Source organism: Phragmites australis, chromosome 10, assembly GCF_958298935.1.
Source record: "Phragmites australis chromosome 10, lpPhrAust1.1, whole genome shotgun sequence".
In the NCBI taxonomy this organism is placed as follows: domain Eukaryota; kingdom Viridiplantae; phylum Streptophyta; class Magnoliopsida; order Poales; family Poaceae; genus Phragmites; species Phragmites australis.
The window spans coordinates 31,714,407-31,732,700 of record NC_084930.1 but is presented as its reverse complement, the minus strand read 5'-3'; the positions used below and the strand labels follow the sequence as shown (position 1 = coordinate 31,732,700).

The 18,294-nt window shown below is 46.2% G+C and overlaps 2 protein-coding genes across 2 annotated transcripts; both read right to left on the bottom strand.

The window, feature by feature from the left end:
* Nucleotides 1–3,913: 3,913 nt before the first annotated feature.
* Nucleotides 3,914–6,417, bottom strand: LOC133930739 (uncharacterized). Its single transcript, XM_062377460.1, has 2 exons — nt 5,189–6,417; nt 3,914–4,182 (listed from the first exon to the last, which is right to left on the bottom strand). The coding sequence occupies exon 1, from the start codon at nt 6,279–6,281 to the stop codon at nt 5,229–5,231; it is 1,053 nt and encodes a 350-aa protein (XP_062233444.1). The 5' UTR covers nt 6,282–6,417; the 3' UTR covers nt 3,914–4,182; nt 5,189–5,228.
* Nucleotides 6,418–13,781: 7,364 nt separating this feature from the next.
* On the bottom strand, nt 13,782–16,385 carry LOC133931347 (bHLH transcription factor RHL1-like). The gene is made up of 7 exons (XM_062378208.1): nt 15,859–16,385; nt 15,713–15,790; nt 15,429–15,596; nt 15,011–15,076; nt 14,445–14,510; nt 14,280–14,348; nt 13,782–14,195 (listed from the first exon to the last, which is right to left on the bottom strand). The coding sequence occupies exons 1-7, from the start codon at nt 16,270–16,272 to the stop codon at nt 13,794–13,796; spliced, it is 1,263 nt and encodes a 420-aa protein (XP_062234192.1). The 5' UTR covers nt 16,273–16,385; the 3' UTR covers nt 13,782–13,793.
* Between the last annotated feature and the right edge of the window lie 1,909 nt (nt 16,386–18,294).

The window sequence follows — 18,294 nt, the reverse complement described above, 5'->3', positions numbered from 1 at the left end:
CATTGACAAGTGGGCCCGTCTGCATGAGCGGATGTAGACTCAAGTGATTTTGTAGTACTGACAAGTGGGCCCGTCTACATGAGCTGATGTAGTAGCTTGCATCCGCCTGGCCAGGCTGCGGAGCTTCCCTCCCAGACCAAGCTGCAGGCGTACATTTGCATCCGCCAGACCAGGCTGGAACAGTGCATACGGACAACCAAACACGCTTCTCCCTAAGATTATACATATCTGCCGAGTCAGGATTCATCCATGCGAGCAATCAATCTCACCCTTACAACATTGATGCGTGTAGGAAAGGCATGAGTAAGACAAGGAGACTCAAGTTTCCTTTACTCAAGAAGGGGTGGGCGTGTGCTGGACAAGGTGGTGAGGGCAAGGACAAATGGACAACGTTTGTTTTATTCCTGGTGACGAAGGCATGAGGGTGACAGGGAACATATTTCTCTACATGAGGGTGGAGCATGAGGGAAGGGTGGGTGGCACCTCATTAGAATGTGGTGACTCTCTCTGTTTGACATATGGGACCACCCTACCACGATGGCACTGCGGTGGCGAAGTGTTCCCCTCCTCTCCAGTCTCCGAAGCTCTATGACTTTTGGAGGAGCCAGGGTCCTAGCTGGAGGATGAGTTGTCTAACTCATCGCCAACTTCTTCGATATTTTCTACCCCTTAGACCCTCTCATCACGCCCAAACGCGATCTCCCTCTCCTCCTCCACTTTTTCAGCAACAACTCACAAGTCCACCAGCTCATCATCATTGCCCTCGCTATCAATCATGAGAGGGGCCAAGTCAATTCACGCAGAAGTTGTAGCATGTTTTGGAGAAGGAACGGGTACATCTGATGTGTCCTTTAGAGGCGCTTGTCGAAGGGGCACCACTTGAATGGCTTTGGGCTCCCCGAGGTCATCATCACCCCCAAAATCACCAAAGGACAGTTGGCGATGTCTTTTCGTCAAGGCAATGGCCTTCTTTTTCTTGGCTCCTTGAGCTAGAGGGTCTCCACCTTTCCTCTTCCTCTGGGCTTGGGTGGCGGAGGTCACGCCAGCGCCGGTGTTCGAAGGGTGACCCTCTGCAACATAGCCCGCCAAGGACCCAGACAACTTTGGCCTATCTCCATAGGTGAGGCCCCTCAACTCAAAGATCCGATTGAGTTGGTGGCTGAGGGCATGTTCGATACAGGCTTGGCCCTCAGCTAAGGTGAGTTTCCCTAAAAGAAGTTGGGCTTCGGACTCCACCTCGGTGACTATCACAACTATTGCAAAGTACAAAAAAAAACTTAAGAAAATAGCAAACAATCAAAGGTTAGTAGGAGTTAGGCCAAGAAACATACCAGGTTTTCCCCTAAAATCAAGCTGGGGGTGGTAAAGTCCCTCTGCCCCCTTCAGTCTGAAGGATGTAATGGTCCACCCTTCGCTCAGTGGCCAGATCCTTGCAGCAAGGAACTCTTCGATGAGGTTACGAGTGCTCAGGTGCTTCATACACATCGTGAAGGCTTCGAACACTACTCGCTGGGGGGTCTTCAGCTGCACATCCGGGGCACAATTACCTTTGAAATCTTGGCATTTGAACACAAGATAATCCTCTTATCTACATTATGGTAGAACCACCCGTGTGTCCAATCCTTCGATCATTTGTTTTTGTAAGCCACGACAGGTATAGCCAACCCTACTCGATAAGAGAAGTTCACGCAGTCGCAGTGGGCTTCGCTCTAAATGTCGTCCACAAAAACCGGCTTCAGCTGGTGATGAAGCTGGTGGGCAGCAACAAAAGCTCTGGTTGAGGCATTCGCTTCTTCTGCCTTGCCATCCAAGCGAAAAGGCTAAGCCAAACAATGAAATTTGGCGTTAGCTGATGGAGAAAGATCTCAAACATCTTAAGGACCTTCGCCAGGATCTTGTCACAGGGTAGGCGAAGTCCAGCTCGGAAGTAATCCATGAAGACAAGGGCTTCGTCATCTTCCGGTGTTGGAGTCTCTTGGTCCTTGGGAAGTATGACCTTCGAAATATCACTTATCAGACCTTCTTTCTTCAGATCGGCCAGCACTCCTTTGTCGACCTTCGACTGCCTGATCCAATAGGTCTTCGACTTACCGGATTTGCTTTTCAGAGCCATCGGATCATCCTACCTTGGCTTCGATCTGAAATACGAAGGATGGCGAATAACTTCGTGCACAACGTAGAGAGATGAGCGTGCAGGCTTGAACGCAGAGGTTCGATAAAAACAAATGAACTGCGGGGTAGTCTATATATAGCGGTCAATACGCCAACTCAAGAGCAATTGAGAAGGCACACATTGGAAATCAAATTGTCGCATTAATGGTAGTTAAGATAAATGAATAGTAACTGATGTTTCAAAATTCGAACCGTCTCACCAGAATAAAACTGTCACTTATAGAAAAGTTAGACCCTTCGGGTGAGCAGGGGGGTTGATTAGCAAAAGATAACTCGTATAGCAAGAGGCCTTCGACAGGCCGAAGGGGACAACGTTTGGTGATACCATCTAATTCACAGATTCAACCCATATAGGAGGAACTTTGCCTGTGGGGGCTGCTATTGGGGAATGATCTAACATGCGACTTATAGTTACCGTGGATCTGTCATGTTGCAGAAACCCTTTGACAAGCTGAAGGAACCCTTTGGACTCTCCACATCGAAGGAACAGTTTCGACAGCCAGAACGAGTGAATCCTTCGTTGAGCCTTCGGAGTTCAACCGAAGGGCTTCGCTTGATGCTGCGAGGGAGTTGCCCGAAGGGACGCCGAAGGTGTGGCCGAGTGGCGACCTTCGAAGGTCCAAGGGAAGGGTGACCCAGGTCTTGCACAAAAACGGAGCAAAGGGCGAAGGCACGGTTAAAGGGAGGATCATTGGTAGCGACCGAAGACCATAAAGAGCAAGATTGTAAGTAATCTGGATGTACTTAGGAAAGTATCGTAATACCCTCAAATATACCGATCATGTGGCAGTTGGAGGGGTAATCTCGTAAATTGTAACAGAGAATGGTTGATTACGGCCTATAAATAGGATATCACTATAACTGACTTGACGGGTGACACTAATTTCAATAAAGATTTCTCCACTCTGTATACATTTCCCTCTAGCCTTCGGATTCCTCTGAGGTCTGAAGGCTCACCCGCACTTTATTGGCGACGTTAGTTCCCAACAGTTTTATTTTATTGTTATCATATTTATATAATAGGGAAAGAAATGAGGGTGTGCTTGGTTTCCTAAATGAGGTTTCATATAGTTGCATGTATAAGTAGACTGAGAGAAAACATGCCGAGCGAAACCATATTTGTTGAAAAGAAGAATATTTGGTTAATTCTATCTCTTTAGATAGATTGAACTAAATTTCTGTTTAGTTGACTGAATCTGATGACATATGAGCAGATGCAAGAATTAAGATTATAATTGGTTACTCATATGAAATATATTTGATTATTTATATGAACAGATATAATGACTATATAAAGATGTTTAGTTGTTTATATAAACAGATACAATGATCTTATACTAAAACTAACAAGTAAACTTATTACAACATTATAGCAAATATAATACATCCACCGAACCAGATTCTATAGAAAAGCTCAATCCAGATATATCCACCGGACTAGATTCCAATCGTATAATTACATCCACGTATGTAACGATAAACAATACATACATGTAACCAAACAATTTTCTCAAAAAATACATACACAGCAGAACCAAGATACCCCTCGTTCAAACAACCAATCACACACCCTTTGCTACTCCTATGACAAGTTGAATACAGAGATGGTAGTCGAGGCTGGAAGAGTCTCTGCTTTTCCAAAGGTAAAACACTGTAACAGTTTCCAAACAAAGAGCGAGTGAACATTCAAACAAGGGGGTGATAAGCACAACGTATTTTTGAGGAACCATGCGAATACCACTTTTAGAAGAACAAAGGGACCATAAGAATGAAGGTGGTTTCACCAGTGCCATCAGAGTAAATATGGTAGACATGTCGCACATACAAAAAACCGAAACAGAGTACCACGCAGTATATACAGCTTGCTGAATCATGGGCAAGCGACAGTACATCACAGGCATACATTTAAAAACTACAAGGCGCAGAAGTATCCCAAATTCTTATGCCAGGCGTTCTTTGCTGTCTCAAATTTTGCCTCCTGGAATTGCACATCTTTCGGCCATTTCTTGTCTGAAAGAGTCAACAATTAACACAATGATATATCAATTAAATACTCATAAGTAAGGTTGATTTTTCAAATATATTGAACCACTCTGAAATCCTATGTATCTTAGGAATATATATGTAGTTCCAATTCGGATTAGGAGCATGACACCGCTCAAATGGATGGACGACACACGTATTGAAGATATGCCTGAAACTATTTTTCATGCTTATGAGCCAGACAAATTCAAGCCGATAGATGGTAACTAAGAAATACACAAAGAAATGGACCGAGAAAGGTACTCCATTTCACCTAGAAACAAATATGGATTTTGTGATTAAAAACAGTTTGGAATCAGACCCATCACTTTCTATATTTTAAGCACAACTAGACAATTACGACGTTAAATTTTCGTGTGACTAAATAAACTGATGCCTTGGATAAGCTTTTGACGTTTCAGCAGGATTTGTGATTTGTGAGTGCATTGAAAAACTAGCATTATCCTAGGCACTGCTTTCAATGGTTTACAAGAGTTGCAATTCACAAACCTATATTTAGCAGACCTGCTACAAAACCCGATGAACACTTGAATATTGGTTAACAGCTCTGCAGTATGTTCGCGGAAGATGGTTTTAGAAAAGAATAATGAGGGAAAACTGACGTTAATTTCCATGGAGTGCATCCTTTGTGGAGGATACATAAGAATCAAACAAGTATTGTGAATATTACAGATGGACTGTTGATTAACTGTACTGTGGAAGCTACAACGATGACACTAGAAATCCTTAGTGTGTATGTGCAATTTCTTTGGGAGCTCCTTAGCAATGCATATAAGTTCCAACTTTATTCCAAAACCTGCTACACAAGATCAACTATTGCATATTTAGCACACCATTCAAATGAATTTTGCGCTGCTCTAAAAGTGGAAATACATAGCTCCACATCACCAATCAAACATAAATAACACCAACTAAAACAGCCCTTAAACTTAAGCGAGCCATGGTACGAAGCAAATCAGTACAAGAGGTTCACCTCCATGCAACCTCCCCCAGTCTCCCGGCATGACATCAATTCAGTTCCTTCCGAGCGGAAGTGACCGGCATGAGTACGTCTCCTTGAAATCCGACTTCCTGGAGGATGTGAAAATTGATGCATACACTTCCTTGTTCGCATAGGCTGGTGCATGGTCTGCAGCCTTGAATCGCTTGGCTGCTGCGGCCTCCCCCTTCTTCCCATTCCCCAACTTCTCAGCCCCTGCCTCAACAGCAGCAGCAGCAGCATGCTTACTGCCACTGAGGCCGTTCCCCACCTTCTTGCCCCTCTTCTCCTTTACCTTCCCCCTCTCCTCCTCCATCCTCCTCCTCAACACTGCCACCTCTTCCTCGGTCCCGTTGATCGGCATCTTGTCCGCCTCGTCAAACTCCTTGTGGCAGACCAAGCACGCGGATGTCTTCACCTCCTTGAGGGCCTTCACGCTCAGCACGTGGCCGCACCCACGGAGCACGAGGAATTGGTACCTCCCGTTGAACTCGAGCCCGGTGATGGGGCACTGGAACCTGACCTCCTCCCCGGTGGCATCGGCGTCCGGCTTGGGATGCAGGTGGATGGGGATCATGTCGCGGAGTCCGCGGATGTGCGAGAGCGCCTTGGGCAGGCGCTTGTGGATCAGCGCCTCGACGAGTGCCACCTTGTTGAAGAGGTTTCCGAGTCGGTCGGCGACGGCGGGCGCAGCGAGGGGCTCCCCGGAGAGCGCGCAGCAGGTGAAGCGGGAGAGGCGGGCCTCGTTGGGGTCGGCCTTGTCGGGCTTCTTGGAGAGGTACATGGAGAGGTAGCAGTCGCGGGACTCGGCGCCCGTGGCCCCGCCGTCGCCGCCCCCGCCGCGGAGCGCGCGGAGGCGGAGCTGGACGGAGGCGGACGGCGGGAGAGAGGACACCGGGGAGGAGACTGGCAGCGGGCGGCCGTCGGAGGTGAGGTAGTAGGACGAGGAGGGGAGCGGGAGGGAGCGGAGGAGGTCGGAGACGGGGAGGTGGGAAGGCACCGTGAGGTACCGCGGCGGCAGCGCCAAGTCATCGAGGCGGAGCACGACGGCCCTGGCGGCGCCGGTGGGTGGGACGGAGCCGGCCATGGCGTTCTAGGGTTAGGGTTTCGGCGAGGCTGCCTGATCGGGAGCGGAGGAGGGGGAGGTCGGACGAAGACGATGGGGGCAAGGGGGATCGAGGCGCTCGGTGAGGGTTGGCCGTGGAAAAGTTCGACGCGGACTAGCGGAGGGGTGAACCGACATTGCCGCGTACGCGCGGCGGAGTGGGCTGGGCTGGGGCGGATCGTGGCGGAAACGTAGCCGGCCGCGCGTGAGTTCGTTGGGTTGGGTCGAGCCCTGAGAAGGCGTGCGCAACGCAGCCGCGTTGGGTTCGGCGGGGGCAGAAGGACGCTGTTCGATTTCGCTGCTCGTTTTCTGCGTCTCTGACGCAGCGTTCGAAAATTCATCAAAAATCAGTCAAATATCGCGAAAACTGATCAATTTGATTATCACTAAATTTTAAATTTAACCATTTTTCGGATTTGAATTCAAAAAATATAAAAAATCTAAGATAATTCTAAGGCCTTCTATGATATTTTTCAAAAATAATATTGTTTACATCATATTTCATGAAGAAAAAATTTGTAAAAAAGAAAAGAAAAAGTGTGCTTTAAAAACGTGCCACTCATTTAATAGGGTTCACGTTAAGAAAAATATTAACATGTAAACACATATTTGTTTTATGTATGGCATATCTTAAAAGGATCTATAAAATTAGTTTCACTTTATTTAGAGTTTTATTAATTTCTCCATATTTTTACAAAGTTCATAAGCATAAAATGAATATGTTAAAAAATACTATATTTAACTTTGTCATGTCTACCATTATTTTTCCTACACAAAGCATTGTTTAAGTAAACTATAAAATTTGTTTCACTAATTTTGGAGGTGTGATGGATTAGTTATGAATTAATCTAGTTGCAACACATTTACTCAATCCTGCATGTTACAATAACTATTTCATGATTTCATGCATTTTTAGAAGATAGAGGATCATGTAATAAGACTAAAAAATAGTTTCATGATTTTTGGATTAGCAAATAATTAACTATGCATTTAACTAGGTTTAGCAAATAATGTTTCTCACAAAAAATGTAACTTTTCATGAGTATAAATACTTTTAACATGTAGATCATGTTACAAGAAAATCAACAAAATTTGTTTCACTTGATTTGAAGCTCAGATGAATTAGTTATCGATTTTACAAGTTTGAGTTTTTTTTTTCTTGAACTTTACTGAAATTCGATAAAACCGAATTATTTTCAATGGAATTCGAGTGATTTTTAGAAAAATCGAGTGGTTTTCGAGCACAAATGAAATGCAAGAAATGCGGTCGGTTACCAAATGGTCGATTCAACCAGATTTTGCCTCGATCAAACCAGCTTGACCGGTTGAATTCGACCGAATTAACACCGAATTTTGAATGCATTTTCCGATATTCATGAACATTGGGCATTCAGAGATCTCCGGTTTCGCTTGTGAAACAAATTTGTGAACCTTGCTTTGACGAGAGTTTGGGTCGTTTTCATGGAGAAATTGATAGATTGGGTCCTACGCTTCAGCCAGTTTCGGCCACAACTCAAATGCCACGATCGTCTAAGATGAAGATTTGAGAGGGGGGGGGGGGGCAACCCTCTTGTTTTCAAGCACCCACCCCTTGTTTGTTCCTTAGAGTTGGCACTTGCAATTTCCAAAGACGGTCTAATCAGGAGCGATTAGTGATGCATGTTGTAAGTGCATATTCACGGATCACCGGATCCGTTTTTCCAATTCCCGATCCCAGAAAAAGGAGTAAGAGGTGGTAGATGGATCTCGTTCCCTTTCCAGAACCCAAACACAACATATAAGAGAAATAACACAAGACACATTATGTAGGTGGGCTTCAGACCTTTTCTTATTAGTCATTAAATGAATACAATGGTGTCGTATATATAACTACGGGAGAAATCCACCAAGGACAGTTTCGATATAAAGCTTACAAAACCTACAATTAGAGGTTTCACAACACTCCCCTTAGAAGTATACCGCAGCATTCACATGTCTCACTAAAAATTCCTTCCAAAAAGCAGTTGGAAAAAATAAGGAATGGAGAAAGCGTTCACATTGTTGCCGCACATTGCATTGCACATTGATGCCTCATAAAAAACCTTATGTGAGTAACTTTAAAAAAAACTCACTAAGAAAAAAAAAGTACAACAGGTGTCTTCAAAACGAATTATAACCTTTTAGATTATACTATTTTGAATTCTCTAGAATCCTACATAAGGGCTAACTTTTATGGACGTGCTCCCTTGTAGCTGGGACATTCCAGGATTTGCCACGATGGTCCGCATATCAACCTCAGCGGAAAATTGGCATCGGTTAAGGATGGCAAATCCAGAAATTTTCCCCTGTAGCTTGCCTTCAGGCGCGCTCAACGTGTAGGCGTGTAGCTCGCGTGACGGCGAGCGGGACAGGCAGCGTCGTTACTGGCACGGATGGCAGCGACCTGCCGCGCGGACGACGCTTCGAGGCTAGTGTTGTACTGCCGCGCGTTTGGCTGGCAGGACCAACATGCGGCCGGCACAGGCAAAAGGCAAATAGAAAACACAGAACATGTTGGATTCCAGCAAGATCTACTAGTAAACTTATCTACTACTAGGAGGTAGGGATTAGTCTACCGGATTAACGAAACCTAGTAGAACGGATCGATTGGAAGGTCAACAGCAAATCGTTACCATGCAGGTCATGGCTATTGTGTTTGCCGCGTACGGCAATAGCCACGGTTGAAGACCTGCCTGCTTGACGATCGATGAGGATGTCAAAGATGGCGGCGACGCGGTGGCCGCGGATGTCGAGGACGATGGCGATCATCTCTTCGTAGGGATCGCCGGCCGTCGTTCCTCGCAAGCACATCAATATGTGATTAGCAGCACCAAATAGTAGAGTGATCTAATAACAAAAATAGAACAACTCACCCAGTGGAAGAGATGCTGATAACGTGTTGTAAAAGTGCCTGTTCACATATCACATGATCCGTTTTCCCAATTCCCGATTGCAGAAAGAGATGGTAGATGGATCCCGTTCCCTTTCTAGAACCCAAGCATAACACATGAGGAATAACACAAGACACGATATATAGAGGGAGGAAACCTATCACGGGCAAATTTGGTATAAACCCTATAAAACCCTCAATTAGTTATTCAAAATAATCACTATGTAAAAAACAGATAAAAGATACACGAATTAACGATGAGTTGTAAAATAGCCCGCAACTGATGATAATAGTGACGTATTATAGTTATGATCCATCACTTATGATTAGTCATCAGTGTCAGATCATTCTAGACCAGTCATTAGTGATGGGTCAACTTGTAACCCGTCACTAACGACGGATCATCTTAAGGAAGTTATTATGATGAGTCCCTCTATACCCGTCACTTATAATTTGTCATTAGTGATAGGTCTCCATGAGCCAATCATAAGTGACAGGTGCTGTTATGACCCGTCATTGATGACGCATGTAGCGAACATGACCCTCTTAGATATGTATGTGGTTTTTACGATTAATAACAACATATTCAATGAGACTAATATGTTTATTAAGTATATGCTTTAGTAGATCTCATGGATACACCACATTAAGAAGCCACTAAAATCAGAACAAAGATTGATTAAATTGGAGTAGTCCCAATAAAAATATGCACGTCGGATGGTCTGACGATAAAGCTGTTGTACATGCTCGAGTTTTTCAGCCCATAGCACTTATACATGCCAGATAATCTAGTGCTTGAAGTTGGTAATACCGGAGTATTTCTGTCAAGTAAAAAAAACTAAGACAACACCGGAAGGTACGACGATATGAAGTTGAATACGGTGGAGTATATCTTACAGAAACTACTGCTAATGTTGAAGAGTGAAGATTAACAAACCAGATGGTCCGGCGCTCTAAAAGTTAACATGCTGGAGTATTTTATGCAGAGAAGAGTGAAGATCAACACGCAGGATGGTCCGACGCCTTGAAGATCAACACGTCAGGGTATTTTATACAAAGAATAAGTGGCTCGGTCTAGCTCAAGTGTACACGACGAATGGTCTGGCAATAGAGCTGGTGAATATGCTGAAACATCATGTGTTCACAGAAGGTTTGAGTGGAGATCCAACATGTAGTTTTTGAAAGATATACACGTTGGATTTTCCGATGAGTATAATGTTGTTTACACAGGATCATCCGCGTATATACAGTAAATATGAGTCGCTAGGGCAACGGTTATGCCGTAGGGTTGAGGCTATAAATACCCCTCTATATTCTTTATATTGTTTATTTTAATTCTGCAGCTCCTTTGGGTCAAAATAAAAAAGCTCAATTAAACTTTAATTCCACTATTTGATTCTAAAACTTTGAATTGAACCATTAAAAGTAATTTTATTTCTTTTGCTCTTAAGCTCTGCAATTCAAATTGGTAACATGGTAATAGATGATGGATCACTGTTATGATCTATCACTAATCAGTTATAGGTGACGTGTCACAAATATGACCCGTTGCATTAAAAATAGTTTGAAAATAGTGTGATTTATGGGGCATAAGCGATAGACCGCTGTATTAGGGTGGTTTCGAGTGAATATATATATAAATTTTTTCGTAAAAAATATTTATCAGTCATAAGTGACGGGTCACTATTACGACCCGTCACCTATGACTTTTATTAGTGATGGATCAAGTGTTAACTTGTCACCTATAACTTTATTGGTGGCAGTTCTTAACCCATCATCTATGACCTTATTAGTGACATGTCTTAATCTATCATCAATAACAACTCATCAGTAACGCATTTAGGTGACAAGTACATGACCTATCATTAATAACAATTACCACCCATCAACTACGTCCTTTTTTCACATAGTGAATGCAAATGGTAAGGTTATTGCTTTAGATTATGGGTAAACTACAAATTACGCTTGAACTTTGGTCTAATCTTCAAATTTCATCATGAACTATGAAATCAGATATATTTCACCATGAACTATGAAACTAAATATATTTCACCTTGAACTTTATAGTACAACTCATACTTTATCCTCAACTATAAAACCAGATATATTTCACCTTGAACTTTACAATACTACTCAGATAACACCCTAGCTAGAATGATTTTACCTATGTGACAAGTCTGCATCGGCGGTTAAGCCATACGGGCTGACATATCACTTAATCTTGTTTTTATTCTTCTTTTTTCCAAGTGGTTTTACTATGTATTGACTCGGTCATGTTGCTTAATCATTATTCAACGTCTAGCTGAGCTAACACGGGCTGTAGCTAGGGTTTGTGCTACATGTCAATTAATTTTATTTTTATTCTTCTTTTTTCAAGTAGTTTTACTATACATTGACTCGATCATATTGCTTCATTATCATTCAACGTCTAGTTGAGATAACATAAGCTACCACCAGCCATGTCAGCATGCCCTTTGGCAAAAACATTCATGCTTACGCAACAGATAGGCAAAATCATCATTTAAAATCGACTAAGGTGTTATTTGAGTGGTATTATAAAGTTTAAAGTAAAATATATCTGGTTTCATAGTTCATGGTAAAATTTAAAAGATCAGAAGATGATCTATAATTTTCACTTAGTTTATTTATTTTCTCGACTTAAGTAGATGAAAATACAATTTTAGTTTAACTTTGACTTTTAGATCGACCCATTAACCAAAAAAAAGAGACAAAACTTGCATCTAGAAGCTGCCATATAGTCCACTAACATGCTTGCAGCTCGCTAGCATGCGAATCTTTCAACAAGGTCGTCGTATAGAGTATAACTAAGCATGCACATATGTAAACTAGATTAGGAGTGATAGGGTGGGGGGGGGGGATTTTGTGATGAATGGATAACCATCTGTCCACCTCTCCGCCTGCGGGGAGAAAATTTTTCCATTCTCACTCCGCACGGGGAATGGATACCCGACGGGATGCCTCGTCCCCGTTACAGCTCCTGCGGTCGAATCACCTCACCGCACAGGCCGTCGACCACGACCTGCTGGCTGCTGCCTCATGCACTAGGCTCGCTCGTCGCTGCGCACCCATGCCAACCTGCTAGGCTACACACCGCCTAGGCATCACGCGCCTGGCCCGAGTGGGAAGGCCGAGCCGCCTGCTCCTGGCCGCACGACCACGTGGGCCTTCGCCTCCACAAGTTTGGCTGGGTCATGCCTCTTGGCGCGAATTATAAATAGGGTCTCGTTGGAAAACAGAGACAGGAGATAGGGACCTTTCCTATTCCCGTCATACCTAACGGGGGACTTTTATCTTATTAAACCTTAAAGCATCTCCAAAAGACTCTTTAAATGGTTCTCTATAGCTAAATATAGGGATTTTGATCCAAAATTCATCTCCAACAATATCTCTATCCTGCTCCCTATCTTTAGGGAGTCCAAAAACACCTCTCTCGCTCTCCATTTTTGGGGAACGCATCTGGTTCCCAAAACGCTCTCCCGCCCCTGGGCCCACCCCACCTCGTCGTCCTCCTATGGTGCAGCTCCTGCGCGTACGCACCCCGCCGTCGACGTTGGTGCTTGCGTTGGTCATCTGGTTGATCGCCTGCGCACTACCGTGACTGCTCAACACGTTCGTGTTCGCGAAGGTGAGCCGCTGTGTGAACGGTGAGCGGCGGCGCAGCCGAAGATTCGACGCAATCCCAGACAGATCGGCGAATCAGATGGCAACGCAGATGAACAGTTCGGGAGAGATGGAGCTGACGGTCGAAGTCCACCTGTTGGTGAGATAGGAAAGGAATCTATTGGAATATAGGGATTGGAGTATAGAGAATATGCTGAAGAGGGTAGCAATATAGGGAGTAAAATTTATTGAAAAGGCTCCCTATATGGGGATATAGGGAGTCGATTTTAGAGAGTCTCTTGAAAATGCTCTTACCAGGGAAAATTAATCACATCATTATTCTTTAACAGGGGAATTTTTCATCGAGAACGGGGATAGGAGCCATTGACATCCCTAAACTAGAGGCTGGGATGTTATTCCATTATTAAAAAAACAATCGCGACGACGTGCAAAATTGAGGGAGGAATGATCCAACTTAGTAGCCTGCACATCGCTCGTTGTGACCCGTCGTTATACTGAACAATGTAATCTCCACCAGCATCTCAATCATTGAAACAACTGCGTCTTAAGATCAGGCACTAAAAGATTAAAGGATAACAATAGATGAAAGGTATGTATAATCAATAGGATTTCTTTTTAACAAATGAAATATGATAGAAAAACAAATATAAAAAATCTAGATCCGAAGAGAGACATCCAAAGATATTACACTAAGATCAAGAAAATATCTCAAAAGTGGGTTATAGCCGGACGACCACCCAGAAAACACAAAAAAGGGACATTTTTTTGTGAACCAGGTTCAACAAACCTGATTAAATCTAGTTGATAGCCACAGCTGAAGTATTACCATCATGCTATTCGGGCTTTCTCTTGAAGAAATACGAATGTATGATACGATTGTTGGACAGACAGGATGCTTCATGACATGGTTTTAATTACACCCTTCTTCGGCCGGCCAGGCTCACTCACTGCTTCCCGCCACCGGCGCCGCCGCCGTCCGTGACGGGCCGTGGCTCGTCACCCCCAGCACCGTTAGCCGACGCCGGCGACGTAGCTGCGGCGCCGTTGCCGTCATGCAGCTGGCCGCCTCCGCCGGTGGCGGCGTGGCGGACGGGCGGGCGCGAGAGGAGCGACGCGGACGAGGTGGCGGAGGAGATGGCGGACGCGAGGGAGATGGGCATGAGGCACAGGCCCTTGCCCTGCAGGTACTGCATGGCCGTGCCCATGTCCTCCTCCATCATTTTTGCCACCTGTTTCTCCGTCACCAGCAGACCGCCGCCGCCGCGGCCCTCGCCGTTGACGGTGTCCTTGGTGCCAGCATTCCCTTTTGCACCGCCGCTGTTGCTGCTGCTCCCATTGCCATTGCCCTGCACGCGTAAGTGATGATGCTTCTCAGAATCGAAACTACAAGCAGCTGGTATCTGACCTCCTAGTATTGAGCGTTCAATTACCTCCGAGGACATGCTTGCAACCAGAGGCGCCATGCCGGCGGCTCCTCCCAGCCGGCTCATGCTCAGAACCTGAAATGCGCAAAAGTCAGCACTGCCGCTAGCCGGAATCAAGGACAGCTGAACTATCACTTGCCATCAATGTTCAGACTTCAGAAATAGCATCACCTTGACTTGGAGCTGCAGGAACTTGACGTAGTCGATGATCTCGTCCAGCATCGACGCCTTGTCCGTCTGCACAACGACAACCCCACGTCGCCATGTCAGTGACAACCACACGTTTTCTCTCTTTTTCCCCCTTCTTTTACCGAGCGTGCAAGAACGCATCGATCCGGCGATCAACAGTGCAAAACACAGCATTGATCACCCCTTCTGAAAATCGGGGGAAGCTACGACAGATTGAGCAAAACAAGGAATGGAATGCGCCCACGTGCCCATTTACTACACTCCACACATATATACTAGCAAGTACTACTACAGTACACTGCACCAAAGTTCGTTCGAAGTTCAGGCAGAAAAATATATATTTCTGTATGCTTTTCTGTATGATTAAATCTAGTCCTATTGCTGCCACTCGCTCGCGGTCACGTAAACGGGCAAGCACCTCGGCGCACGCGCGCGTGCGTCCGGAAAGATTCGCCCTTTTCGCCGGAGAGCGAGACGACGGGAGCGCGCAAAGCGGTGAAGCGACGACGACGACGCGAGGGAGGGAAGATGGGTTGCAGAATGCAGACCTTGTTGGCGTTCGGGACCAGCTCCTGCAGCGATTTCATCCGCTCCGCAATCCTCTCCCTACGAAGCTGCAAAATGGCACGAAAAGTTCAGAAAAAGCTGTGAGTGTAGGATGATAGGATCATAGAATGAAAGGTGCATGCTTGTCATTTTGACATACAAATTCTCTGATGGTTCATGGTCATTGACCGAAGGTTACAGGTCAATTAACGACGTAAATTTCTCCAAGCAAATTAATAGTTTCCAATAATGTGGAATTGCAGAGAATTTGTAGAGGTTGACTGGTTGAGGCTTTGCAATGTTTTGTCATGTCTGTGAGAGAGCATGTTGAATTTAAGTTCTATCTTTTTTATTTAAAAAAAGGAGAATAATTCAGAGAAGGGAAAGGTGGCCTGATCGGAGAGTGGCAATGTTGCATACACGTTCAGCTATGCTATGGGGATCCGTGGCCTGGCCTCTCCTCGCCCGCACCCGCTGCTGCCGCGGCGGTGCTGCCCCGCCGCCGGCTGATGAGGCTGCGCCAGCTGGTGTCGCGCCGCCGCTCCCCGCCGGTCCTCCCAGATGGCTCTGAGGCGACACTGATCCTCCCTGCGACAGGATGGAGGGAAAGAAAATATGCATTATTTTCACGACTTCAAGAGAAACATTGGATGAAAGAAGGGTTCCTGACATACAGGCATACAGCTGGTGGGTGGTGATCTTACCTGCCCAAACTGTGGCTGCACGGCGGCCGTGCCATGGCCATGCATCCCGAACCCGTTGAACAGCGCGTGATCACCTCCCTGCATGCACGCCCAAGAAATTAGCGAAAGATCAGATCGAGCGCTTCCAGAACGGCGAGTCGACGTACGGTAGCATTGGGCGACTTGAAGCCGCCTTCCATCTCCTCCCGCGCCGGCGCCGACCGGTCCGTGAACAGCGGCAGCGGGGTGGAGAAACCGCCAGCGCCCCCGCTCTCCTCGCCGCCGCCTGCCAGGCCGTGGCGGTGCAGGTCGCTGAGCTGCAGCATAACCGGGGAGGACTTGTCCCCGCCGATCTGGTGCTGCCGGAGGCGGGACGCGAGCAGCGCCGACTCGTCGCCGAAGGCCTGCGCGGCAGGGTCCTCGGCGGCGGCGCCCGCGGCCAGCTCCCAGGGCGACTTGCCGCCGGCGCCCAGGTCGGCCCACGCGGAAGGCAGCGTGGAAAGCATCTGGTCGAAGAAGTCGTCGGCCTGCGGCCCACCCCCGCCGTCGCCGCCGGCCATTTCGCGGCCGCTCGGTTGCATGGCCCTGATTGAAGCTGCTCCGGCTCTCGGTGAGTGCGGCTAGGTGAGGCGTGGCTGGTAAAGGCGTTTCAGAAGGCAGGCTGAGAGGAGGGAGGGGAACTCCTCGTCGTGCACTGTTTATAACAGCCTTGTACGTGCGAAAGTTATTAAACAGAGGACGAGTCTAAAATACTGATGCATGTTTTTTTTTTTCATGCGACTGTGGTGAGAGCTATTGGATGGGCGCCCGCCACCCGTCCTTACCTCCGTCTTATACTATCCTTCAGTTTACAGTCGTGCTCGTTCTCCACCCGTCTCTAACGGCGCTTTCGTAGCTTAATCTGTCGTCGTTGTCCACCACCACGCTAACCAAACTAGGTTGTCTTTGCTCTTCCCCGTCACTGCATCGCAACTAATCGTCCTCCGCCGCTTGCAGCTAGCAATGTCCTTACCATCTTGTCACTCTATCCTTGCGCCTGCCTTCTTCCTAGGTCGGTGGACGGTGCCGGAGCGGGAGGGAGCAGAGACGGCCCACGCCCATGTTCTGCATGAAGTCACAGCTGAACGGTGATCGAGGAATCATGCAGTTTGACCTCTTCCAGTTCAGGCTGCAGTTCGGCGCTACATGTACACGTGCGACGACATACGCATAGAGAGCCAAATGACAAAAATGTGGTACTCGGCATCCAATGACGGGTAAATGCGGTTATCAGAGCATATTGTCAGTAATGCAGCAGGTTCAGAGACCGGATTAAGACTAAGAAAATGATTGCCAAGGCAAGGTCATTAACCACCGGATTATTCTGTGTCCCCCACTACGAGTCATGTCTCGGTGTTCTTCCAATTAAAATATAGAACAGCTTATGTGCGGCTCTAATCCAAGGTTCTATCTTGTAAAGTGATATGATTATTTATTAGCAGCTTACTAATAACAAAGAGGATCCAATGCCTTTGCTTGGCCAAATACTCTCAGATTCTTCGACAAAGTGAAAAGGTTCTGGCTAATTGACGAGAAGACCTGCAACTTGTAAAAGTAAAGAGATAAAGATCAAGATCATAACAGTTGCAAAAAAGAAAGAAAAAGATCGAGATCAGTATGCATATACTAGCTTTATCTACCTGCTTTAGCAAATTAATCAAAGGATAAACAATTTATACTAGAGTGCACTATCTCAGAAACTAACATGAAAGACACAACATTAATGACGACTACTCATTATGTATTACTAATATCCCATTAGTAACGGGTGGTAACAACGCCCATCATAATGTGGTAAATTTGCCGCAGTCAACACCGAGATAGAAATATCAAGTCCTACCCTATGCCGACTGTTCTCGTCCGCACATTTCCCCTCTCCTCATCTCTCTCTCCTCCATCTTTCGTTCTCTCCCAACTCGTCGCCGCGTCTCCAACTTCTCCGCCATCTCTCCATCTCCTTCTCCACTAGATCCATGGAGGTGGAACCCCATGCAGCGCAGGCATAGGAGCCTCCTCCTCCGCGTATTGTTGCCACCGCGGATCAATGGAGGGGCAGATCCATGGAGCCTACTCTAAGTCGCTGCCGGATCTGGTCATTGGTAGGGCTGCAACGGCAGGATCCGGGTGCTGGGTTGGCGGGATTTTTCCTGGGCTGCATAGGCATGTTCGCGGTGTATGACGAGCGCAAGCTCGAGGCCAACATGGTAGTGCTCCTCCCCCATGCCATCACTGCGGGCGTCACCTTCCTCGATACCTCCAACGTCTACAGCCCGCACACCAACCAACTCCTCCTTGGCAAGGCTCTGAAGGGCAGGGTGCAGGAGAATGAGCAGCAGCCGGGTTGACCCGGCTTGCGCGGGAGGATTAAACAATCTTGATTCATGGATACCTCTTCACTCTAAATCGGGCGTCACATAGTTAATTTCAATTCCCGTTATGTAAACAGCAATTAATACGAGATTGTGTTGTTTAAGTGTCAGTTAAGCGTCAGTTAAACTTGTCTTAGGCTTAAGCTAAACTGGAGAGTAATTGGGAATGAGTGGATATCTGTAGCTTGTATGTGG